The sequence below is a fragment of the Uloborus diversus genome, chromosome 8 (assembly GCF_026930045.1).
Source record: "Uloborus diversus isolate 005 chromosome 8, Udiv.v.3.1, whole genome shotgun sequence".
Lineage (NCBI taxonomy): Eukaryota > Metazoa > Arthropoda > Arachnida > Araneae > Uloboridae > Uloborus > Uloborus diversus.
The window spans coordinates 122,576,600-122,604,383 of NC_072738.1; the positions used below are offsets into that span (position 1 = coordinate 122,576,600).

A 27,784-nucleotide genomic window follows, 5' to 3' on the forward strand; every position below is an offset into this window, starting at 1 on the left:
CAACACATTTAATGTGAATATCATATTAGATAGCAAAGTTGTTTCACACAATTCTTTAAATATGTGATCAAAATACAATTTTTGAACAAAAATTTATTATTTTGTATGTGGTTGGTTATGCATAGTGAATAGGTTGGTTATACATACAGAAAAGTATTTTAGTTGAATATACATTTTTGAAATAAATACCCGGGTAAATACCCATTTTGGGTATTTACCCGGGTATATATCCTGGGTATTTACCCCTAAAAATAAATCCCGGGTATTTTACATCACTATAACTTATTCTATCAAAAATCGTTTCATTTCTCAAGTTATTGAAAAGCACATGAAGTACTACACTAGTTTTGTACACACAAGTACATACACGTTTGTTTTACTATTTTAACTAAATAAATAAAATAAAATATCATACTTACATCTTGGACATCTACTTGTAGGCAGTCCATAAACTTCAGAATAAACTCTTTAAGGTCTTCCTATATCAGACATTTCAAATCATTATGTCAAAACCATTCAAAACTGGTCATTAAGAAACATCTTAAATGAAGGAAAAAGAAAAATGGAACTACAATGGAAAATCGATTACCCTATGTAGGTCTAACCCAAATACCCAAACATCGTATTTACTCATACCTAATGGTGTGCTACTTTCGACCCACTTCTAGTAGTTCAAGTGTATCAAGAACCTTTACCTTTTTAAAATTGTCACAAACTTTCACTTTTTGTTTCCATCTTCAAACTTTAGATGAAGCAGCGTGTCTCTTAGGTGCCACAATATTTCATCACCTTTTACATTTAGAATAAATAAATGAAAAATGAGGAGGGGTGATAAATACACACTAGCAATGCTATATTTATAGTGGGGTGTGTGGGAACTTGCGCGAGTCAGCAATGCTAAAAGGATGAAAGTACCTTCACGAAGTCAAATGTTTAGTAGTCAATAACAAAGCCAAAACTTAGCATCACTATTACTTTCCAAATATTTCTTATTGAGAGCGAGAAATTCGCTTTTAGCTCTAAAATTCCTTGCTCATGAAAAACCCGCGTTATAGCCGTTTCGCATAAGTCGAATTGTGTTATAGCGGGAGTCGACAGTATATTAAGGTTATTAAATTTGCATTGCATTTTCAGACTTGTATGACTTTTACTGAGAAAAGACACTGCTTGTAATTTAAGTAATATGAGAAACATAACACATAGCAGTGATTTTGTAAATATGAACCAGTTTAAATCCAGATTAAAAGTTCTTGTGGACTGCTTACAGTTTTCTTTTATCTGGAATTTTCGATTTACCGAAGGCCCCAATCAATCACTCCAGTTAATCACTGTTCTACTGTATATAAAATAAATAAAAAAATAGAATCAATTAACAAGTTTTTAACTTAAAATAGGCTAATTCAGATTGAATTGCCTCTCAATCCTTTCAATGCCGTGAGAATTATGCATACTGTATGTCATCATGCAGAGGATTGCTTTTTTACCTAGTTCTTTGTTCACTTCTAAAAAAGCCATTATTTCCTATAATTTCTATGCCTGTCAATATTTAAATAAATTTTGACAGTAAGCTCAAGTTGATCTTGCATTTAATTCAAGCTTTACAACACCTTTCAGTCTCATAAAATTAACAAATGATTTTATACTTCCTATAATTTGTTTTAATTCAAATTTTTATACAATTGGAAATACATTTTATTCCTGAAATCATATGTAGACTTTAAAGCACAAAATTTTTAGCCTTCCTCGGATGACTTTTCATTCAAAAGCACACACTTCTTTGCATTGAAAAAAGGGTTCCTTCTGACCTCGAAACACGTGTCTGCAGTAATTTGCAATTTTTGTGCAATAAAATGTTGGTAATTCATTCATTTAAAATGCTTGTTCTTCCAAAGTCTAGTACTTTCTTTAAAATTGTGAACTACCGGTAGTTTTATAACAGCTCAAATTAGAGATTAAAAATATATATATATTAAATAAAACTAAAATAAGGTGACATGAGGCAACATATGTTAAAACAACTTCTAAATTTAGAAATTAGATGCAAAAAACTAGAGATCTCTAATATGACATATAGTTTTCGAAGAAGCAGTTGATTTTTAAAAGTTCCTGGGAATTAATCTTATTTAGAGATTCAAGATTCTGTAAAACAAAAATGCTAGGGGCGTTAATGAGAAATTAATTACGTATGAGAAACATTAGCTTATTAAAAAGAGATTTATTTCTAATGTTTAAGTAGTCAATTTCTTAGTTGTTTAAATACAGTCGAACTCTTATAATGAGCCCTAATTCAATGCGAAAATCCTAAATAGTCTGAAAACAATGTTAAGTCTATGGGAGCATACGTAGCTTTTAGCAAGAATGCACTGCTTAAAGCAAGCAATATTTTGTGATTAATCAAATTTCTATTGACTTGACTTCAAGTTCAGTTTAACCTTACTTGGACAAATGTCTTCAATGCTCTGATGACAAACGAAAGTCAGAGGTTTTTTTTTAATTAATGGAGAAGAAAAGCATTAGGAAATTTTACATTGGTCGACGCCAATGTTATCACTTTCGAAGTACACTTCCAAGAATATTGTTTCTCAAATTCTAGATACTGCAGATGAAAAAAAAAAGAGAGAAATCCTCGAACAAAATAGTGTAAAAAAGAGACAATAAGGCAGTCAACGCAAATTAACCAGCAGTAATAATAATCATAATAGTTTGAACTTTTGTGATTTTTTCTAGAAACTCCTTTTTTTTCACAAACACCTGGTTACAACGAGTAAATATCACGGTCCCTTTGTTCTCCAACTGTGTTCATCAGCGTGTTGTGTGTGTAGTTCATTTCTTAATTCTAGTAGTGGATGGTTAAAAAAATAATTGGAAAATGAAAAGACAGATCCCAACCATGAACTTGCACAAATAGTTTGGATTTATGCTCCCAAAAACATTAACTTGCATAATAGGATTTGATGGTGGCAATGAGGGGAAGGGAGAAAATAATGCTAATGAAGCTCAGCAGGTTATTTTATAAAGTAATTAACAATTGCAAAGCAGAACATTAGATTTGTCCACCGAACCACAAGAATGCACTTTGGCAAAATCAAAAATTGGCGCTAGAATGGAATTCTGAGAGAATTCATTGTGTTTTGCTGAGATAAGTTATTTTTGACTCGGAATTGGCACTACTGTGTTCTAGTTGAAAGAAATGAAACAAATAGAAATATGTTTTTTGAGACAGGAATATTAGGACAAAAGGTAAAAATCAGGACAAAATATATTTTATTGAGAATACACTCAAACCTGTTTTTGTGAGGTCCTTTTTAGTGCAGTATACAAAATTTTCAATAAGATTGGGACTCAACTGACGAAACTATTTATAAAACGGACAAAGTAACTTATAAACGAAATATTCTTTTAATGCAACCCCTATCCATTGCACAAAAGCAGTTTTGAGTGTATCAGGACAACTATGAACTCTGAATCTATCTTTAAAGCAGAGCTTAGTGCTTTTCCCAAATTTAAGTCTTTCTAAAGTTGTTTTTCTTGTTATATTTTAAATCAATTCAATTTAATTATTTTTTATTTGACATGTTAATTTTTTAAATAAAAATAAAAGAAATATACCAGTTTTTGAGTAGCAACAGCATTCGGAAAATTCTTCATGCAGACAGCAATAAGTCTCAGTGCATGGTACAACCACTAAAAATAGGGGAGAAAACATAATCAATATCATAAGCAATATATCTGGTCAACCAGAAAGTTCTGTCCACTCATGAAGAACAAGTAATACTGTTTTAACATATCTTTCATTTTTGAATCCCCCCCCCCCCCCCAAAAAAAAATCTGCAAGGTCTAAAGACCAGGTATTCTTCAAGAATGGGGATAAAATTGCCATCATGCTGGCAACAAATCATAACCAACAATGGAAAATCATACAGTAAATACAGCTAAGTAAATATTGTAGAGTATTAAGAACTGCATTATGCTCTTCCTTTACCTAAATGGACAAAACTTTCAAGGAGAACACACACACACACACAAATATTATAAAATAATCTTAAATTTGCATATTCTTGGGATTAAAAAAAATCTACGTCTTAGACATTCAATTTTTAAAATTTAGATAAAGATGTCAAACACAGAAAATAGAACAATATTTAAATTACAAGAGAAACAAAATTCTCTCTCAAAATTGTTTCTCTTGTAGTTTAAATATTGTTCTGTTTTCTTAATATAAATCTTGTAGCTTAAATATTGTTCTATTTTCTTTATATAAAACTTGTATTTTACGTTTGTAAAAGGTTCAATGTTCTTATTTCTTGTCATGCTGATATTCTAGACTTTCAGTACCCCTATGGCTAGTTTTGTGAGATGTCGGGGACTAGTGCTGCTTTTTTTTAGGCAATTTTGCCAGCAGCACTCACGAAACATCTCATGGTTTTTCCCTACCCTTGGGGAGTACCCCCTGATGAGGCCCAAGGGTATTTTGGGAATTTTTCATTTTTTCGTTCTTTTAAAAGAATTTTTTCTTTCTTGTTCAATCCCTATATTGCTATCAAATGTGTTGTCTACCAGTATCATGGAGCAGCCTATGGCGCCTATTGAACTGAGTAGTGAAGTTCATTTTGGTTGACTTGTCCAGATAATAAATACAGTATATGATAGTGTTTCTTTATATATATATATATATATGTGTGTGTGTGTGTGTGTGTGTGTGTGTATGTATAAACAGCAGCTGAGCTTTTTTTTTCTTTTTAATTTTACACTTCCATACCTTGATTCACATAAGAAGGTATAAAATGTCACTATTTCAGAAATACATTTTTATTTCCTATTCACTAACAACCATAAAAAATTATATTTCGGTAAATATGTTACAAAGATCCAGCTGGTTACAATAACTTAATTTTGATAAAAAGTGTAGATGCAAGTTCTGCATTTAGCACAGTAGAATGCACATCAATTCCTATTAATGTATTTTCCTGTGTATTATCCATGGATTATCTGTTAAAAAAGTAAATCTAATGAAGTGCAGATAATACCCAGCTGCGGATTAACTGTGCTTTTTACCTCAACGCTAGTGCATTTACACTCAATTTACAGAAGGATTCACCAATAGAGTTTTCGTAGCCTGAAGGGTTGTTTATTTTACATAGCTTGAATTTTCCTCATACGCAACAATTCTCACCGGTGGTCCAGAATCGTGCGCAGAGATTTTTGCTCATCCAAGTAAAAAAAAAATCCTTCCCTAAAAAGAAAACATGATAATAATAAAATCCTATATGTGTTCATTTAAATGAATTTATGATTATTTTTCAGTTTTCTATGTTATTTCAGCACCTATATACGATTATTACAATAATTACTTATCTTATTTTTTTCGCAAGTTAATGGTACCCGAGTCGAAAACTGCTATTTTTTTTACATTGCTTTAACGGTCCTCAAATGCATGGTTTTTAAAAAAGGGGGGAATCAACTGTCGGCACTTTTTTTTTAAAGAACTGTCGGTCCACAGGTCAAAAAAGGCTGAGAAATGCTGTCATATGTGATCAGGCTGCGTAAAATAAACAGCCGTACATTCATAGTAGCAGTCTCCATTTGCACTAGATTAGACAGTTTGCACCTTTGTTTTGACTGTTTGACTTTAAGTAATTTGTGTACTATAACCACGATTTCAAGAAATAATCATTTTTAGCTTAATTTTGACTTAAATATAAATGTTATTACTTCTTTATTTTAGTTGCTGAGATTGTATGTTAGATCAAAACAACTTTGTTTTATGACATTGCATTATACAAAGTTTCTTGAGGTCGATTTGAAGGCCTGCAGATTATACGCAGGAAAATATGGTACACTGTTAAAAAGATGAATACTAATGGTAACATAAATAATGCTATAAGAAATTATATAAACCACTTGTCATAGAGGCTTTGAAAAGCAATCACAACACAATATTACAAAAAGGGGGGGGGGGACAAAAGAATTTTAAAAAGAAGTGTGATTCATGCAGGAATAAATTTTGGCAACAAACAAAAATGCAAAATTACACTCAATTTTTTTAAACAAAAAAGTGTTTGTCAAATTTAATTTTTCACAAAAAGAAACCAAAAAAAAAGTTTGAATTATACTAGCCAAGTATGCACGACAAATAGCTTTTAGAAATTAAAAAAATGGCACAGAATATTACAGAAAAATGGCAAATTCAATAACTTTGCAAAAAGTTCTTTTCAACAGGAAGTTGGTAAAAATTAGATACAATGTTGGTAAAATCCATATTGTTAGGAGGCTTTTTGGTAAAATGGAAAAGAAATGGAGAAAAGTCATAAATCTTTTAATGACCAAAACTTCCTTAAATTTAAGAAGTCTAATAATCTGACATAAATCAGGAGAACATCAGCTCTGTTCTGGTGAGAGAAACTACTTTTACTAGAATTAATTCAAGTAAAATGATTTTTAAAAAACTTACTGCATCGGTATCATCAACATGAGGTATTACATCCTTAATTATTGCTGGTACAAGTGTATTTCTTGCTTCTGGTTCGTGAGCTGCATTCCTAGCATAATTCTCAACTATCATTATCAGACATTTGCAGGCAAGTTCTTTACATGCTGGTGCATTTCTACCCTAAAAAATAAAACAATTATTGTTGATAAAATTCTTCAATTCAAAGAAAAAAGTGAAAAAAAAAATGAATTCCACAGAACCTTTTACATTGTGTTTAATCCTAAGTCACTGAAAACAAAACACTAGTTAGGACCTAAAAAATAATCGATTGTACTAAGTAAAAAAAAACTTAAGTCAATTATACATTAAATGTTTTGAAAATAACCTCAATATTTAAAATGAGAAAAATAGATTTGAAACATATTAAAAGTGCAACAACATCTCAATCCTGCATGTTTAAGACAAAGTAACAAAGGATAAAATTAGTAGTTGCCACCAGCTACAGGGCAACTAAATGAAAACAAAAAGGCAGTTAAAATTATCTATCAATCTCTAATTCAAATTGACCTTGAAAACTACATGAAAATGCAACACCCAAAACAAAAGATCTGGCAATTAATCAGATATGGTCACAACCACAGCTCTACATGATTGCAATCTAGTTCTGGCAAGGGTGAACACCTAGGGAAGGTCATAGCGCAGTTTGAAATTTTTAGGGGGGGGGGGGCTTTGAGAGGTATTTTTCTCAATTGGGGAGGGGGCACCCCTGGTTCTGGCATGCTTCCAAAGCATCAAATGCTTTTTATAGTTGCTTACTTTCTTATTTTTATTTTTTTGAACATCAGAATATTTCTTTAGTTTTACTTTCTTCTATATCTTACATCTTTACAGAAAATAAAATAAGAAGTTTGCATGTGTGTGGCATGCTTCCTGGCAAAACGGTGAGGCCTAGTAATATCAAATTTGGTACACAAGTGCAATTTTTGCTGATGGTGTAGCTCAATCAGGGTTCGTACACTTGTTGGTAAAAACAATTCCCTGACTTTTCCAGTTTATTTTTTAGAAAATTCCAGGCTATTCGCTTCATTCAAGACTTAGTTTAAATAGCAATATTTTCAAAATAATTAAAATTCTTTAACGTAGCCAATGCAGAAGGACTGAAACTTTTCCCCGTCAGATTTAAAAAAAAAAAAAAAAAAAAAAATCTTGGTTTTTTTTTACACGTGATTTTGCTGTAAATAGAGCAGCAATCTTTTTGCATCCGGTTTTGGTTTACAATACTTGTTTTTATTTTCTTATTAGTATATAACACAAAACATATTGAGTAAAATACAAAGGTATTTTCCAGTATAAATATGATTAAGTTGTTCCATTGATCAGCATACCATATAATGCAGAATAACAAAAGTCAACATCTGCCTATCATAGGCCAATGCCAATAATCATCTTTTTTTTCTTTTGCATATTAAAGGATGCTTTTCTAAAAATTAAATTTTTTATTTTCAAGAAAATAATTTTTAAAAATTCATAATTTATTGCTCATTTTATGTTACTTTCAATAGTTTACATTGAGATAAACATCCAATTCTGTTTTTGGAAATTTTCATCTACTTCCAGGGGTCGATCCAGCGTCAAATTGGGGCCGCTTTGCGGCCCCTTCACAAAATTCCGCATGGCAAAAGCGGCCCCATTCACAAAATTCCGCGTCGTAAAAGCAGCCCCTTCACAAAAATTTATAAAAAGGCAGCCTTTTCACAATATTTTTTAACCGCAAATGTGTATGCATCTACGTGGGAGCCTCTTCAACCTTCCCCCATCTTATCTTTTTGCTTGCTGCGTGAGGTGTTTTTGCTTGAGGGCGTCAGAGGGGGAACGGGAGAGGGACACTTGTGATTGGTAGCTTATTTTCAGGAAAATCTTAAATTTTTCATTGATTACGCAATATATATTTAGTACTAGCAAAAATACCCGGCGTTGCCTGGGTCAGTAATAATTATGAGAAAAAATCGTTACTTGCTTTTGTTTTCTGTTTTAAGTGAAGGAATTTAAAACACATCTTTTTTGATGTGATTAAAAATAGAGTTTCTTCCTTACCCATAAAAGTAAAATAGCAATAAGTATAAAGAACAAAATAGTATTGATTTAGAAACGAAAGCACTATATTTAAGCATATACAAATTTCCAGAACATGAAATTATTCTTCTCATGTTTAAAAAGATTAATCTGTTGATACTTTTTTTTTTTAACATGGAGTCTAAAACCTTCTCTGTATGGCTAATGAAGTACGAAGTGGTTAAAAAAAAGTAGCTGCGCTCGTAATCCCCTTATACTTGCTTTAGTTATTTTGGGAAATTTCAATCATTGTGGGCTTTTGATGCGATTTTACCGAATTTGCGAAAGTCGTTTTGGGGTACCTTCGATGATGCTCCCCCCTTCTTTCCTTACTTTGTAAAACGATATGATATTAATTTTTGTTACAGAGATATCGTCGCCAGATGCTGAGATACTTTTGGTCACCATAAAATGGCGCCTCAACAGTTTCATCCGAAATGTTTCCAAAATAAGTAGTAAAATTTGGTGATTGTTTGAAATCGTGCAAAAAGGAAAAATAATGGAAGTTTTTGTGCTGTTTATGGATTTGCCTAATTTAGTTGCTGGATAATTTAACACAGTAAAAAAAGTCTTTTGAAAATTCTTTGATTGGCGATATTTTGTTTACATGGTGAAAGCTGAGAAACATTATGACGTAGTCTTCGGCTTTAAAAACAGCGACGTTGAAAAAACTGCCAAATGCATCAGCTACGGAAATCTTTCTGCAAAAATTTTGGCGATGTGTGCTGGTTGATATGATAATAAGTAAGTGTTCAATCAGCATAAATATCAATAAAAACCATTAATTACATTAAAGTTCCGTTTAATTGGAAAATGATCAGCCAAATCATGTATTATTTGCCAATCTTGTGCAAAAATCATACTTCAAGATTTGACTTGAGAAAAGCCTTGACCAGTTACGAAAAGCAAAGATAGTCAACAATACAACAATTGTCGCTATCGACAGGGAGTTGAGATGATACACTAAATACTGTATTGAGTTGAGGAAAGCCTTTGAACATGGAACTAAAAAGCTCATAACTCGTTTTTTATTCGACTTAGAAATTTGGAACAGGTGCCATCTTCATCAGAAAAATCAGAGCTTTCGATGGAGATATAATGTTAATATGTGCAAGTATTTTTTCATCCCAATATTAGAGAATTTATACAAAAATTGTGTTTTTTTGCCCCCCTAAGGGGGTTTTGCCCCCCCCCCCCCATAACAGGACGAAAACTACCCTATCTGTTATTCTGATGCATAAGCTATGTTATTATAAAGTTTCATCAAAATCCGTTCAGTAGTTTTTGCGTGAAAGAGTAACAAACATCCATCCATACAGACAAACTTTCGCATATATAATAGTAGTAAGATTAATTTCATTTGAGTTTCAAAATCCAATTCTAAAATAACTTTACTTAAAATAAAATTATTTTACATGCTGTTTTTATATTTTTATTGTTTTGAAGATCTTGATTTCCTTACATCGGCCATGGTAAACGAATTTTTCGCACTTTTGATGTTTACTGTACCTTGTTAAGAGGCAAACAAATAAAATTTCTTATATATTTATTAACATCATTAAATTGCAAAGTTTTAAACGAAATACCTACTCTGTAAGAACGTCAAAAGTCAAAAAATTAAACGCTGAATGCTGGTACAGTATTATTTTGGGTTTTAATTACTTTTAAGTTTTTCAAACACATACATGGAATCTTTAATGAGTATTTCACTTCTGTGTTAAGAAATATGTGATATCTTTGAGTCTGTTCATATTGTATTTATTAGGAGTTATCATTACGTTCAGCAGCATGTGCAATTTTCATTGCTCTTAAAGTATTTTATAGGGGCAAACAGGAAATCTGTTGTGAGACTTTCACCTTAAGAAAGTGTGCCTTGCATATGTATATTTGTAAAAAGCAATAAATGTAATGTATGTGTCAAATTACGAATAAAATGTTAAGGGTCTTACTTCCCCCCTCCCCCAGCGCATTTTCTCTTGACAGCTTTCAGGTATTCTTCAAGAACTTGCAATCACCCCCGAAACCTGTCTAGGGCTTTTCTACAACGATACGACAGCTAAAAATGCTTTAATATAATCTTTTCCAAGAAAAAAATCACAAGAAGGTCTTTTTTACAAAAATAAAGAAAATTCACAAAAATATTTTGCTTTTTCACAAAAATAACGAAATTTCACAAAAATATTTTGCTTTTTCACAAAAATAACGAAATTTCACAAAAATATTTTGCCTTTTCACAAAATGGGGACCCAAAAAATAAAACCTGGATCGACCCCTGACTTCCATTGTGCAAGCAACCAAATATGGCGACTAATGGAAAAATTTAATAGCCAGTTTTTATAAGAGTCAGGCAGGTCAGATACATGCCATTTTTGATTTCGCTAAAAATTTTACAGCGGTTTCTTTGAATGAGTTTAGAAAACACATATTTTTTTCTTTTCTTCCAAAAAAATTTTTTGTGTCCCACAAAATTCCCAAAGTTGAACCCAACATAGGGTTTTTCTCAAATCGACATTTTTTTAACATTCAATTATCTCTGCGCATTGAACATGAGTAAAAGTAATCTTTGTGATTACGTCCTGATATTTAGTGCCTCAAATGAAATGTATCGTAAATTTTATGGCTGACTTTCAGTGGACCCTGGCAGGGGTGGCTAAACTGTGCCGAAGAAAGTGAAAATGTGTCAGGTTTGAGACATCCTGGTTCCATGCACTGAGGTTCAACCATAGTTTTTGCGAGCAATTTGTGTAGTGGTATATATAAATTATTAAACAGACTCATTAAATGCATGGTTAATGCTCACTGCTGCAAAAAAAGAGCAGTTTTGTCATCAAAAAATAATAAAAAGTGTACTTTTTAGGGGTATGTATCTCGGTGCACTGAGGGTCAGTACAGAACATACTGCCTGCATTTCAAACTAGAGTATGTATTTTCAAAATCAAGTGACGGAACTATGGGCAAATTATTTTCAAGAACACAATACGTGTTTTAAAACAGTAAAATGAAATATTTCATTTTCAATTCAGTCAACATATCTGGGTTTAAACTTTCCTCCAGAGACTTCCAGATACAATTTAAAAAGCTAGTATGATCAAAAACTTATCATAAAAGAGTTATAAACTTGCATATAGACTGATTATGCTTCCTCACATACATTATAATATGATAATTGGAAGCAAAGTGAGAAAAAAAAAGGTTATTATTGCAGTAAAAACGTAAGTTATTTGTAACACTTTTTTAATGGGTTTTACGAATATTTTTAATTATTTTAATTACGATAGCTTTTTTGTTTGTACTGTACATTATAGCTCGTTGACATTTGTTTAGACTGTACATTATAGTGACAATAACTATTTTCTCTGCACTAAACTAGCATGATAGAAAACAATTTCTAAGTCATACTTTATTACTTATGATAAAAGCAATACTATGACAGTATAAAGCAAGGGTATAGTTGTCTAACTGACTAGTGCAACAATAAAAAAATTCAAGACAAAGCATTGTAGCTTGAGTACAACTAACTGGATACGTCATAAACTCTTATGCAGTTTCCTCATCTTGAAGTGCAATTTATTAGCCTGCAGAACCATTGCCACTTGTTTGTGAAAAGACACACTCTAGTTTGAAACGTAGGCATCAAGTTCTATATCAACCCTCAGTACACTAAGATACAAGCCAACGAAAAGTAAATTCTTTATCGCATTTTTATGTTTTTCTTTCACTTTGCTTCCAGTTATCAAAGTATGAAGTATGCGAGTAAGCATAATCAGATTATTTGCAAGTTTATAACTCTTTTATAGTAAATTTTTGATCATACTAGTTTTTTTAAATAATATCTGGAAGTAGTAGGGGGGCATACTACATTCCGTGGGAAATTTCGTGAGGAAATTGTGAGACCATTTTTTTTATATTCCTTATGGCCTGTATAACTATGCCTCACCGGGTGTTTTGCTTGAATTTGTGTCAGACGGCCTGTATGACGTCATCAATCCAAGATGGCGGCTTTGATGAGTTTTTGCAATTATGAGTTAATTTTTGTGTATTTTCTGATAATTTTCTGGTGAATTTACTTGATTAATATTCAATTCATCTTCTTACTATAAATTAAAAGCAAAATATTTGATTTATTTGTTTATTAACATATTTTTTAAAAAAATCAAGATAAATCTTCTGTTTTCACTTTGGTTCTCAGAATTAGCAGCTTTAAGTACCTCAAGTGGGATTTCGCAGTTAAAAATACTTTTAATTTTCAGGCTAAGATCACTAAACATTACTACAGTCGAGCCTCGTTAATTCGAACACGATCACAACGAACTACTGCTAAAGCGAACTACATTTGCAATCCCCGCCCTTCTGTTTAAAATCAATTTCGGATAAAACAAGCTGTTGTTGAGACAAATTCACTTTGAAGGTCCCTTTGAGTTAGTTTTAACGAGGTTCGACAGTATAATCGTTTAACAGAATTCTAACAACCTGGATACCCCCTAACCACCTAAACTCTTTGAGTGGGTGTGAATATCGTACATCAGGGGTGCCCTTAAGAAATTTGTAGGGAGAGTAGTAGATAAAGCTTCTGAGTAGAGAAAATATTGTTTGCCGATTCTTTGGTGAATAGTCTGCAAATCTACAAGTACGGGTATTTTTCCGTAGCTTATCACTGCTATTTTATTCACGATGTCTTCTCTCCCAGAAACTCATTTACAAGTTTCTTTGCCTCCATCTTTAAAAAAAGCAAGGCTACAAATTAATTATAAACTATGTCTTTTTTGTCAGATTAAGAAGTGCCCATTAGTTAAACCCATTGGTTATGATAAAGTATTAGAATGTATCAAGAAGAGAGTAGAATGAATTGACAAAGAGTATATACATTACATACTGATAGATTAAGGAATGTGACCGTAAAAGAATTGAAAAATGAAATCGCGTCATGGCATGCAGAATGCTACAAGAAGTGCACTCATAAAGCAAGTATGGACATAAGTAAGAAATTACAAGAAATGTAAAAGAATAAACCATCTTGTTCTACTTCCATTCATGAAGAAAATGTTGTAGGCTACACACAACGAGATCCAAAATTGTCGTTGGTGACAAAAATAAGTTTTTTCTGCCTCGGAAAAGGCGATGTAAGAAAACCATTGGTGGCGATAAAAAAGATTCTGCAGGTCAGCAATTAAAAAAAACATTGAAATTTCCAATTTCAAAATTAAACTCAGTGACTGTACAGATCCAGGAGACCCTCATGCAAAGAACATTTTATACCACAAATCTTGCTAGGCAAAACATGTATTTAATATTTTACGAAAAAATTGCGATTATGATGTAGTAACAAAGTCACAAGATGTTTCTAATGAAGCAACAGACGTAGAATTTCTGTGTACATTAAATAATTTTCTTGTTCAGGGAAATGTTACTACAATAACGGACTTGAAATGAATTATCAGTCAATTGTAAATAAAAATAGAAGAAAAAAATAAAACGTGAAAAGAAATTAAAAATCTCATTCAAGAAGAAATGGATGATGCTATATTTAGTAATCCAAAAAAGTGTAAATGAGTCGCAACGCGTATCTTTAAAGGCAACTGTAGATATTACCCTATCTAATACAGAAGATGATTTTATAGACATTGGGAAAAACATGAGAACTATCTTTGAAGCTGCAAACATTTTACGCAAAGCAGTTTTATCTGATCAGAAATAGACATTTACAGGATCTCTTGAACAGAATCAGATAGTTGATGCCGTTCCAACCGAAGTTGATCATTTTTTAAATGGTGCTGCAACGTAAAATTCGAAATAAATTCTATTTATGAGGTGCAGAACAATATCGTGCTGAATAAAGCTAAAAGACTATCACACATATTCATGTATACAATACTGTCTCCTTACCAAGCTTCGAAAGAAACTGTTCATCGACAAGACCGAAATATGCCTTTGCAAGTTGGTGTTGGCCTTAATATGCACTCTGCTACCCGAAGCAAATATATAATTGATTTTTTTTAACATAAAATAGGTGTTTCGATTGATTATGCTTAAGTTCTACGCTTGGAAACACAGATAGCAAATGAGGTAATAAAGGCGCATGGATGAGAGTGGCGGAATCTATACTCCTCCTGATCTAATAAAAGCAAGATTATTTTATGCTACAGGTAACATTGATTTTCTTGAAGACCCATCTTATGGGAAGAGTACTTTGCATGGCATTGTAATGGTACCTTATCAACAGAAAAAAGACTCGGATAGAAAAATTCCACTTTCTCTTACACACCTTCAGCAGCCCGTTCCCTTTTGACATTACCTCAGTCCCTGACTGAAATAACGTCCTATAAAATTGCAAAGACAAGTAAGAAAACTGAAAGTGATATATTAAAGGAATTATGACTGCATTAGAGGATCAGAAAAAACTAAAGGAATATTAGGACTCCATGCTCTATCAGGATGTGATACAGCAGGTTCACTTGTTAGGGAGGGAAGCCACCTTTTTTGAAAATTTATAAGACGGCAGACAAAAATACTCTTGATGCTTTGAGTCATCTGGGGTCAACCGAAGAATTTAGTGCAAATAATAAAGTTGCTACTGAAGGATTTATTTGCTCCGTGTATGTGCCGCTGAATAAGATTTCAGATATTGAAGTACTTCGTTGGTTCATGTTTTCCAAGCAAGAGGCTCAAAATGAAAATTTGCCTCCTACAAGATCATCTTTGTCCCCATACATTTTAAGAGCACATTATCAGGTATTAGAGTGGCGTCTTACTGACCAGCAGCACCCGAAATCACTATCACCGTTAGACTTCGGATGGGAAAAGAAAGACAACTTCTAAGCTTCAGTTATATGTATACTTCCTTCTGTGTCTGAATCCATCTTGAAACTAGTTCCATGCAGCTGTGTAAAAGGCAAATGCATTGTTTCATGCAAATGCAAATCTCAAAACATTTCATGCACTGAACTTTGTGTGTGTGGAGGTGATGAAACTTATGTGAAAAGCACCTCCACCCCCCCTCCCCAGCCAACAAAGTGATATTGATGACACTTCAGATGAAGAACTTTAAGTGAGGACTGTTTGTTTACTTCTAAATCTATATTTTTGAAATAAAATCAGAGTTTAAATAAATTATTCATTTCTTAGAGTACATAAAATGTAAAAAATAAAATCGTCATTGCTTCCGGTATGAAGAAACGGAAGTTGTAAATTTTTTCTACATTAAAAAAAAAAAAGCTTCTTATAACCCCCAAAACACGTGTATGTAAATAATTTTACTGGTTTTTTGGAATAATAAATTTGATTTAATCGTACAAGCTTTCCAAAATATTTTTTAGCTGGTATTGATTACTAAAAAAGTTCATAAAATCAGTATCAAAAGTCAAAAATAGCAAAATAAATAACTTATTTTACATAAACAATTTGTTTTTAAATTTGAAATGTAATAGTATTAAAGTGTTAAATATGTAATATAAGTTTAAAAAATGTCACAATATGCCTCAAAAATGAGTTAAAACCGAAAATTTTCATCAACATCTAGTGCAGCAACATCTTGGATTAATGACGTCACACAGGCGATCTGACACAAATTCAAGCAAAACACCCGGTGAGGCATAGTTACATAGGCCATAAGGAATGAATTAAAATTGGTCTCACAATTTCCTCACGAAATTTCCCACGGAATGTCTTTTTCCTTAAGTATGCAACTGGACTAAAGTCCCTGGAGGAAAGTTTAAAATCAGATATGTTGATTGAATTGAAAACTAAATAGTTCATTTTACTGTTTTAAAATATGTACTGTGTTCTTGAAAATAATTTGCCCATAGTTCTGTCACTTGTTTGTGAAAATACACATACTCTAGTTTGAAATGCAGGCATCAAGTTCTACACTGACCCTCAGTGCACTGAGAAAGGCTTATGAAAACTGTACTTTTTTGCATTTTCGATACAAAAACTGCCATTTTTTGGCAGCTCAAAGGGTGAGCCATGAAACTAATGAGGGTATTGAATAATTTATATATATTCTTACCCAAATTACAAGCAAAAACCATGGTTGAGCCTGGAAGCAAGGAACCAGAGGGCCTCAAGCATGGCACTTTTTCATTTTCTTCGACAAAGGTTGGGGACCCCTGAAAGGCTGTACCGAAGATCAGCCACAAAATTTACGATATATTTCAATTTAAGTACTTTATGTCATATTGTAAACACAAGAATTTTTTGGCTGATGCTTAATACACTGAAAAAATCACATTTTAAAAAATGCTGATTTGGAAAAACCTTTACGTCCGGCCCCCATGGCAGAAAGCTGCCGACACGGCGACATTGTCGCAGAATGAGAGAGAGTTAGTGCAGAAAGATTTTGCACCAAGGAGGGAAAAAAGGGATAGGGGGAAAAAAAGGTCACCAATAAAATCATTCTGCAGAACAATACCAAAGGATAGCTGTTTCACGGTAAAAAATGTAACTGGACTATAAATTAAGGAAAAGGCCTGATTTCCTACAAAAAATAAAATAATTGCGACATTTTACAAAAAAAAAAAAATTTGGCGAGCGCCAAATTGAGCATCATTAATGACAGTGGTAGTCTGCAACATCGGAGATCGGGAGGTATGGCATGGATAGAAACCAGTTCTAACCAGAACTTCTCACCATGTGGAGCGATTTTAAAGCAACCCTGTGTTGATTAAAGAAGAGTGGCTGGCAATGCACATGTTTGTGTTTGTTTGTGTGAAAGACTTGTGCCGACTTGCTTTTTTTCACCTCTGTTGAAAAATTAATTTAAGCCCTTAAAAAATTGCTTATTTGCGGTGTCGCAAGTTGCAGCAGCAGAAAACAGATGGAATACTTGATAAATTGTGTTCTATTTTGGGCTGATTAACAGTTATTCAGATAGGGGTGCTTACATGAATGAAAATCTTCCCTCTTTGGAGGAGTTATTAAATTTTTTTCTAAATGCATACTCTAACTAAATTCTTTTTTCTTCAAAGGAAAGGGAACTTTTGTTTGCTCCAGTACTTGGTTTAAATTCTTTTTTTTACATGAGGGAGAGGGCAGGGGTGTCCACCTGAGGGGGGGGGGGATCATGGCGCATACTGAGACATTAAAATTTGTAAGGAGGGGGAGTTGTTTTGAGGGTATTTTTTTATTGGGGGGCCGTAACATTGAAGGGGGTTCGCCCTCGCTCTTAGGGGGGGGGGGCATCCCGGAGTGGGATTTCTTTTTTACTTTAGTATTTTAATAAAATCCTATTTTCTTCTGAGGGGTGGTTGAACTTTCAATTTGTTCTGACTAAAATGTTTTTTTTAATTAAATTTATTTTCCTTTCAGGGAGAGGGGGATACTTCGTTTATAATCTTGTGTATTGCATATACATATATATATTTTTTTACAGGAGGGTGCCCTTTATTTATTGATTTTTTCCTCCAAATCACATGCATGTTTTAGTTTTTTTTTTTTTCAAACTGTAATGCATATTTTAATTAAAAATTATTTTTTCTTCGGATCTTATTTCTTTGAGTATTGAATAGATGTTGCATCTGTATTTTTCTGGTATTTAGAACAACAGACAAGTAAGAGCGACGAAGAATGAAAACTTAAATATGAGAGTGGCATCTCTGTTTAAATAATCACCCCTGCTATAACATATTAATTTACACTAGCATTACATAAATTAGCATAATAATTTACATTGCATTTGGTTAGATTTTATTTTTTTTCTGCACTTACCAATTGCTGTTACCATGGTGTTAATATTTTTTACCATATAGATTTAGTTCAAGGTCACCCCCTTTTTTTTCCATAGCGAAAACTGAAAATCTGTTAGAAGCTCTGATACTGAGCTTTAATGCTTTTTGTTTTGTATAAAGAAATTTACCTAAACAAGAAGTTGTGTGAAATTCGTTAATAAATAAATAAATTTTTCACTTTTGAAATGAACTGCACTTAAGTTTTTCATTAGTTCATTTTTCACTTCACGGAGCATTCTTGCAAAAAGAAATGAGGTCCAGAAAATTTGCCGCAGAAAGTAAAATAAAATTCTGCCACAGGGTGTCGGGCTCCACTTAACGAATTTTTATAGGTCCCCAAAAAACTTTTTGGAGGAAAAGAAAAAATACATGCCTTCTAAAATCTTTAAAAGAATCCACCATAAAAATTTGAGCAAAATCAAAAATGGTTTATATCTGAACACCCCATTTCTGCCTGGTTCTTATAAAAACTTGCTCTTAAGATAATAAGTAGATTTTTGAATTTGTAGCATAAAGGTAGTTATAAATAATAAATAATCCTTAAAAAACTACACTTAAAGATAAAATAGTCAGTTTTTAGCACATAAGCGTCTAAACCAATTAGAATAAAAAAAATATTCTGAAGATAAAATTTTGTATTTTTTTAGAAAATAAGTACGAATTATCCAAAATCGCAATAAAAAAGAGCTGACGTGTGCATCACATGATTTTCTTTTACACCAATTTAATGTTATTTCCCCATTTTTGGCAATTTTAATGTGATTCCATAGTTTACTCTCTAAATATCACTAACAGTGGTTAAATTGAAATCAGATTTCAAAAAAAAAAAAAAAAAAGCCAGATTTGTCACCAAGTTGGCGACAAAACTTGGCAACCAAAAAACTGCCGATGTATCGCCAAGTGTCCGCCAGATTATAACACCACTTGAGTTTGCATCGAAATTAACAATGATTTCCCCGCAAAAAGGTGCAAAAGACCTTTTTAGAAACACCCGAATGCAACCAAAAGAGTAGGTGCACAACTAGACCCCACTAGAAGTCTATGTACCAAATTTCAGGACCGGCCGAGACCACATATTTGCATTATATTTAACTTCACTCAATGTCAATGTGTCACTTTTCATTAGTTCGAATTTCACCAAAGAAAATTTTCTTATTATCATCGGTAGTATCCGATAAATGGATAGATAATGTGTTAAATAAACTATATTTCGTTTCATAATTTTAATGTAACACATACAAGCATGCATGGCAGCCAGTAGATAATGCGCATAAGAAACTACTTTTTCAAAAGCATACTTATAGGAAATGGATGCATGTAACTGTGGTAGAGATTAAACTGCAAATATGCAGTTTTTTTAAAAATAAATTTTAATATTTTTATGAAAACTTAAGACACTTTTTCTACATATATGTTTCAATGATAAGTGGGGAAATGTGGGGGAAAGTTAAATAGTTAAGAGAGCTAACCTTTTTTTCAAAATAAACACATTGGAAACATGCACTGAAAATTATGGTACATAAAGAAAGAACAATGTATTTGAAAATAAAACCTGCATTGAAATATTTTTTACGGTTAGCAATAAATTTGTACCTCCAAAAAAAAAGAGGAAAATTTTCACTTCTTTTTTTATGGGGCAAAGTGAAAAATACTATTTTTCTCTAATGAAATATTTTCTATTTTATTAGAGATTGTTAAAAATATTATTGATAAAAAAAAGAAAAAAAAAGTAAAATTAAAGAAAAGAATTAATGAGTTAATGAAAAGGAAATAAAACAATAAAATGAATAAATAAAAGCAAATGTATAAAAAAAGAAATGAAGGAAAAAACTGTGAATTGATTAAAAAAAAAAGTAAATGAATGAATAAATAAGGGAATTATTAAATGAAGAATGCTAAAAGAAATAATGAATGAATACGTAAGTGATTTGATAAAGGATTGTATAAGAAAAGGATCACTATTTCACTTCGCGCATCCACTTTGCCCCGTATGCACTTGATTAACTGTACAAAGCATTCAAAATATAAATAAGCATAATATTAAGCAAATAAATACTACACTGAATATTAGTAGGTATAAATTAGTATTTAAACAAGAACTTTATCATTTTTAATGACAAAACTAATTTTTGACTTACAGCAAAATATTACAATGTGAGTATCATTTTTTGAAAATGCCTTTTGTATTATCATATTTGATTTTCAGAGGTAATTTTTTTCTTGAATGGAGTAGACTACATAAGTTACTACATAGTTAAAATATTACTAGATAGGTGGCGCTAAAAGCAGAGTAATTATTTCCCCATTCCACTTTGACCCGTTATTTCACTTTTACCCACATTTCCCTACATCTAAACTTCATACCAAAACATGAAATAATTATAAAATAAGAAATAAAATAAACCAATTTAAAGTAACATAAGTGAAAATAACTTTCACTTTTCAACATTGTTGAAAACTTGACAGGATGCAAAAGGATTGAAACTTCAAGTTCAGCACGCAATTTTTGGCGAATATAAGCAATTCTTTACCCCTTCTTTTACTTATATGCTTCTTTTTAGCTTTCAATGACCAAAAAATGTTTGGGGTAACAAAATCACATTTTTGGCGCAAAAATCGCAAATTTGGCCGTTTTGTACCAGAATTTGAAAATTGGCAGTTTGGCAGATTTTCCACCTCTAAAATTGTTGCATTGCTAATAATTTTATGAATATAAAATCATTAATGACGTATTCACATCATAAAAATATAGCACACAATTTTTTGGTTATTTTAAATAATAAATGAATAATATTACTATGATTAATATAATTTTTATAATGAAAATACTGTAGTTGAAAAAATAAATATCGAAAATATCATGATATTTCAAAATAAATATTGGATATATACTGAGATATATATATCATGATATATATCGCCGAGCCCTGCTTCTTTATAACATTTTCAAAAATTTTCCTTGTAATGTTTACAGTATAAAGTTCATATTATGAAAATAAGCATCATTCACTACATTTGGCACATTAGAGAACACCTGCTTTTGAAATGCACTTTCTGACCAATTGGAATAGGTCAGGGAATTTTATTCTCACCACTTAAAAGACTATTTTGTACTTTAAAATAACGGTTCTAGGCAAAGAGATAATTTTGCTTAGTTCACTTAGAGCTGAGGGTTTTGCTAAGGCTTCACTTGGTGGTAGGCTTGCAATGTTGTAAATATATTCCTACAAAGAATTTTGTTTGAAAGAGTAGAACAATTAAGCTAGAAATGTTTTGTTCAGAATCTTTCGACGATATTCATGCTGATATTTTTTATCCATATTATTAATTTTTACATTATTGCTGAGTCTTTTGCTTGATTTTTGTCGAAGAACAATTTGAATCTGGTATCAAAAACAGCTGCAGTGCAATATAGTGTTCATAATCTTGAATTCATAAAAATTGTTCCTACAAATTTTATCCAAAAGTCTTTCGTGGTACTTACACAATAAAATCTGGATTAATCTAAATATAATTATATTTTTTCTATTGGAATAACAACTGAAATTACATTTTCTCATAAAGAAATTTGGTTTGTAACAGTCAATTTGGTAAAATATATACACACTAGAAATTTATGCGATGCAATGCTGAATCAGTTCAGTTATTTTCTTTTCCCTATTTATTTGATTATATGATATTATTCATAATACTCCCATGTTATGAAGAAAATGCTTCTTATAGAAAAAAATAATAGCTAAGTATGAAAATTAATTGTAAAGAGATGTAGCTAAAGTTAATATATTCCTCTTTTTGATAATTTTTTAGGCAAATATTTTTTTTAGTTTTAATATTATTATTTAAAAAATTTGCTCTGAATCACTTTGAAAAATCTTTTATAATGTATATATATTGGACTAGTAATGATTCAAGTTTATGCTTTAAATGCAACATATGCTTTGTTTTTAAATCAGAAACGAGTAAGCAATTGGATGGCTGAATAGCTAAATATTCGACTTTGATTGTGCCTCAATAATCGGTATTCGGCCAAATCACGTTCCTTGCATCACTAGCTGATAACATATTAGATAAATAAGAACTTTGCTGAGACCAATGAAATACGGTTATAACCAAGTTTATTGCCATAAACTGTGTTGTTATACACAGAATGTACTGTTTTCAGTTTATAAACCAAGTACTTAACTAAATTAATTTCTTGATATGTTTTAGTGAGTGGGGAGGGAGGGGGGACTTTTACAGTTTCTTTTTTTCTTTTCAGTAATACAGGTTAATTTGCTCAAATACTCATGATCACTTATGATGTTACTCTTACATCAAAGTACAAAATGACAATGTTTACTGCATCTGAATTTTACTTTAAATATGTACTATTTGTTAGCAGCATAAAGACGTTATGAGGGGGTAGGAGTGGTGTTGTTTCATTATTTCAATTTGAAATTCAACCAACATATCACTGAATATATTTTTTTTTCTGCATATTTAAAATTTATTAATACTAGTAACAATATATATTTTTTCATATTAACTTAAACTTTGCATATAAAATTTGTTTTTGACTGTATTTGACAAGAAGCGTCAGCCAACCTTTCTTGATTTTAGTATCTCTCACAGTGGATCCACATATCTATCATGGAAGGATTAAAAATTAATCAGACTGTTGGACACACAAAATAGTGCCAAGAAAGAAATTTGTTGAATTTTAAAACTAGTGCAACTGTATAAAAATTAATTTACCAATATTTCATGCAAAAAGTATTTTTTAATTTTCAAGTGAAAAGAATTATATCAAAAAAAGAATACCCGCAAAACTGATAACAGAGCATTACTCCATTTGTTATCTGCATACAACAATGGACACTGCTGCAAAGCATTTTCAAGTAATGCTAATCCTTCACACCTAGATAATAAAATATTTGCATTCATGAGTAGATTTACATTATAAATTACACTTCATAATTCATTTTGTTCATTCATGTTAACACTTACCCGAAAAATACCCAAAGGTTTAACAACACAATTATCAGAAACAATTAAAAACTAATAGAAACTTATGTGACAGGTAACAAGTCAGATAGTGCACACACTAAAGTTCAATTTAAATAAACACTTTAAAAAACAGAGATCCATACAGATATACTTGATGATTGTTAATAAATATGGACTCACAATTCATTAGAAAAAGAAAGCTTATAATAAGCCTGAACCTATTTAGAGTCTCAATAACGGCCGCTACTTAACCTTTTCCGGCAAGGTGGTCACAGGAACAAATTTCCAAAATTCACTTTAAAACCACAAAAAATGCTTTGGAGGTAGATTTATACTCTTTTTAATGATCATATAGAGGACAGCACTATGAAAATCACTTTTCCTGTTAGTTCAATTTTTTCTTTAAGTAACCGCCATTTTTTACAATAATAGGAATTTTTGCAAGCTTTTAAAATTTTAAATTTTAACTTTAAAAAATCAACTTTAAAAAAAATGATTTGTTTATATTTTTGTAAAAGATTCAAATTCATTTTTGAATGCATAAACACATTTGTTTCTGCCCTAGGCAGGCAGTATGAATAAATGTAGACACCACACCCTGGTGAAAGAAATTCATTTAAAAAAAAATAATAATTAATTGCACTGGTTTTATTGCCTAGGTGATAAACCCACTCATAGGTTTTTTTTTTAAATTATGATTACTATATTTACTCCGTGTGGTGACCGGAGCAGAATAGTCCCAACGTAGTCCATGCGTGTCGTAAAAGGCGACTAAAATGGATACCCAATCTAAGGCGTGAGGCACCGTGCTGATGCATGGATGGCACCTGGGCTGTATGATGTCTAAACGGTCTCCTTGTTGTAATTTGCTTTGCACTCGGGCGAAACCTTGTTGTAATTTGCTTTGCACTCGTACAGGGTGGTTGTGTGGGTGTAGACAAACCAGTTCCCAACTCCTTTGGAGCTGGATACTGGCTTGAAGGAGTGAACCAGCAACCTGACTGCTGGAGGAGGTGAGGGTGCAGGTCTGCAACCCACCGACACTGCAGTAGGGAGGCAGAGGGAACTCATTTATGCACTAAAATGCAACAGGTGCAAGCAAGAGAGGGAAGGCTGTTACAGAAGGCGAAAGCCAATGAGCCAGCCATTCCTGAGAAAGTAGGAGAAACCAAACATCGTCGATCGGAAGTTTCAACTCCTTCCCCTGCAAACTGCTGCTTCTTAAGGAATAAGGACTGGTCAACCACAGCCTATGCTTATGCAGTGCGTATGTTTAAGATGGCTGTTGTAAGAGAAACCTTCCTGTGAGAGAGGTTATCTCGCGATGACATTGAATATATTCAGCTTGTCTTTCTAAGGAGGACAGACCTGATTTTCTCTCAGGATCATATGCCAGAAATGCAATAGGCTTCTTAACAAAAATAATATTAGGAAGGCTTTTGGTCTTCTTACTGGACTTTATACCTTAAAGCAGCACCTTGCTATAATGGGTGTCAGTAATGATTCAATTCACAGAGGTTACCTCTTTAAGGAGGAAACTATTACTCACACCCTGTGTGATTGTGAAGTGTTTTGTGCCTATAGGTTTGAACACCTTGGTCATCATTTACTTGAACCATGCGAGATTCATGATATTCCTATTAGGTGTTTGCTGAGTTCTGCTTCAGCTATTGGTCTGTTTTAAGACTCCTTTTTGGGGACTAGTACAATAGACCTCTGGTCGCAAAGCTTGGTTCGGTTGAGCCCCCCCTTTTATTCATTTCATTTCACACTATATTTAAAAAATTTTAATGTCTCGCACTAGACAGGGTTACAGTACAGTCAGATCCCGACTTACGTGAGGGATGCATTCCAAGATCCCTCACATAAGTCGAAACTTCCTGTTGTGGAACGTATATTCAGAAGTTTTCTATTAAGCATACCCAATTATTTTAGACAATTGTAAATGCCCCCCCCCCCCGAATTGTTTCAAAAGATTTCTCAACTGTATATTACCATATCTTTCATAAAGAGCTTGCTGTATATTAGAAAAAGAGTTATTATTTAACATAAATTATGGTTATGAAGCAGAAAATCAATGGTCAATAGGCGACTAAGACATAAAACAGTTCGGTACTTACATTATGTACATTACAGTTTTATAATAGCACTGAACAGTAGATATCGTAAATTTAATTATAATTTTAAAAATGAAGATGTTAGTTTATGCAGAACAATCAGACTGTTATCAGTCTTCTGACAGCGTATGCACGTCAAGAAACTTGTCAGAAGAAGAAAGAGTGATGGTTCATCTTCAGCATTTTTAGTATAATTTTGGCTTTTTTTCGGTGGATCAGTCACCTTTATAAGAAAGGCTGTTATCTTATGGTGACCTTAGTTTTTTTCTTCTCTAAAACAAGTAAATTGCTGTAAAGAGCTATAGCAGACGCAAGGTGATTAGGAAGGTAATGGAACACATCATATTCTGATTTTGAGTCTCGGATAGTTTTAGCATTTCTATTGCGTATATGCTCATTTTGTTAAGTACTTCAAAATTCAGTTCTGGCAGCTCCCCAGATTTAACGAACTCTGCTAGGTCAGTATCTGACGGAGTGTGGCCATGGCAGTCGATGAGCTCGTTTATATCCTCTTCCTTCAGATTGGAGAACTCTACACCGAGGTGCTTCGCCAACACCACTGCTTTTTGAACTGCTTCATGGTGAATGTCTGCAGGAGCAAAACCTTCACAATCATGCAAGATACCTGGTCAATGTTTCTTCCAATTCGAATTGGTTGTCTGTGTTTTCATGGCTTCTAATGATGTGCCTATGTTTTGCAGAGTAGAGGCAATTGTGCACTGCTTCTGTACTTTTTCAGGTTGAAATTTTCTACACTGTTCATTGCTTGCACAAGGTTTTGGAGACACTCCCTTGCAAAAAGGACTTTAAATGCCTTAATAACGCTTGAGAGCCATTATATTTTATCAACATTCATGTGTGGAATGAAAAAAAAAGTAAAGAATCAAAGCGGTTTTGTGTACGAGTGCACAAATTTAAAGGAAAAAGGGTTGTTTAGACTAGAACAGTAGTGTGAACTTCCGTTTTCAGTGATGCTGAAGGGATGAAAGTCCATTTATGAAACCAATATTTAGTTTCAACGAAACCCAGGCTCCGAAACTCCTTTCCAAAAAAAAATCATACTGCAGGCAAGCAATATGCGTCATCAATAAAAAAAATTCATTATACAGGAAAAATTCACGTTATAGCCATTTTGCATAAGCCGGATTGTGTTGTAGCGGGATCCAACTGTACTGATAGATAAGGTTGACAAAACCTAAAATCCAAAACTCAAAAAACTGTAATCTTATAGTTGTTGTAATATTATTAGTAGTATTGCTTATGTCTGAGACAATGCATTAATGAGACGATTATCACAACAATTTGACAAAGGTAGCCTGAGTCATGTAAAAAAATTGGGGCTATTCTTTTTTTTTTCCTTAGCTAAGAAAACTTTACTGTAAAACATTATCTTAATTATTGCCATATTTTACTTTAATTCTCTATTACATGTATTACCAGTTTACTAAAAAAGAGCATGCAGTGTATTTTATGTATTTCTGCCTTAGGGCGGTAACTTACTGCAAAATAGAAAAGACTGCTTTATGCCCCGAAAATTCAAAAAAAAAAAAAAAAAATCAAGGAGTATTTAAGGAATTTTCAAGGTTAAAATGAGTTTTTTCAAGGACTAGATTACTTGGAAGCAGGACTGCGGAGTTGGAAGAAAAATGACCAACTCCAACTCCGGAATTTTGAGACGTCCAACTTCGGCTTATTTTTTAAATTTACTTATTTTTTCAAATCACCTTGCCTCATGGGAAGGGGAGAAAATCAATAAAGAGAGATTGAAATATTTATTCCTTTTTATGAAATTTTCGCGTAGTATTTTATTGTAAACCTAAGATGCATACAACGTTAGAAGTTCAATTTGAAAATCAAATTATCTAATAGTTGCGATTTCTAAAGAGAGATTACTTTAAAATCCCATTTTCAAGAAATTGAAAAGGATTAATTTGCTCCCCTTTAATGTTCAACAAACAGATGTTGATCAAATCCTGCGCTTTCAATTTTTTAAAGCTGTAACTTGAGAGAGAGAGAAAAAAACTTTTTTGTTAAGTCAAAAAACTTTTCTTGAGAGAGGAGATCCCCCGCTCTCTCCTGGGTGACACCCATCTGGTGAGTGACATCGCAACTTGATTTCAGAGTCTATAAAAATTGAAAATTGAAAATATTGAATTCTGAAAAATTTCTCCAAAAATAAATCTTAAATTTCAGCGAAAAATTTCAACAAAAATATAGCACTATATTATGGGGAGAGGTCGGGTACATGTACATCTGGAATAAATTTTACACAAAATGCGGCGATATACAGCTTTGTACGACTAGCATTTACTTTGCCCACATTTCTCGGCTCAACTTTAATTTTAATGGTAGCTTTAGAATTAACCTTAATTTAAAGATTTTAGGAGTAACTACAATAATTATTGAGTGTTGTAACC

General features: G+C 32.3%; 1 protein-coding gene across 1 annotated transcript in view; it reads right to left on the reverse strand.

Annotated features, from left to right (window-relative positions):
* Nucleotides 1-1,692: 1,692 nt before the first annotated feature.
* Nucleotides 1,693-27,784, reverse strand: part of LOC129228572 (uncharacterized) — a 32,038-nt gene continuing 5,946 nt past the window's right edge. The window contains exons 3-6 of the mRNA XM_054863255.1: nt 23,065-23,161; nt 6,452-6,610; nt 3,610-3,684; nt 1,693-1,698 (exon numbers count right to left, since the gene is read on the reverse strand). Coding sequence (XP_054719230.1) covers nt 1,693-1,698; nt 3,610-3,684; nt 6,452-6,610; nt 23,065-23,161 — 337 coding nt within the window. The remainder of the gene's footprint in view (nt 1,699-3,609; nt 3,685-6,451; nt 6,611-23,064; nt 23,162-27,784) is intronic.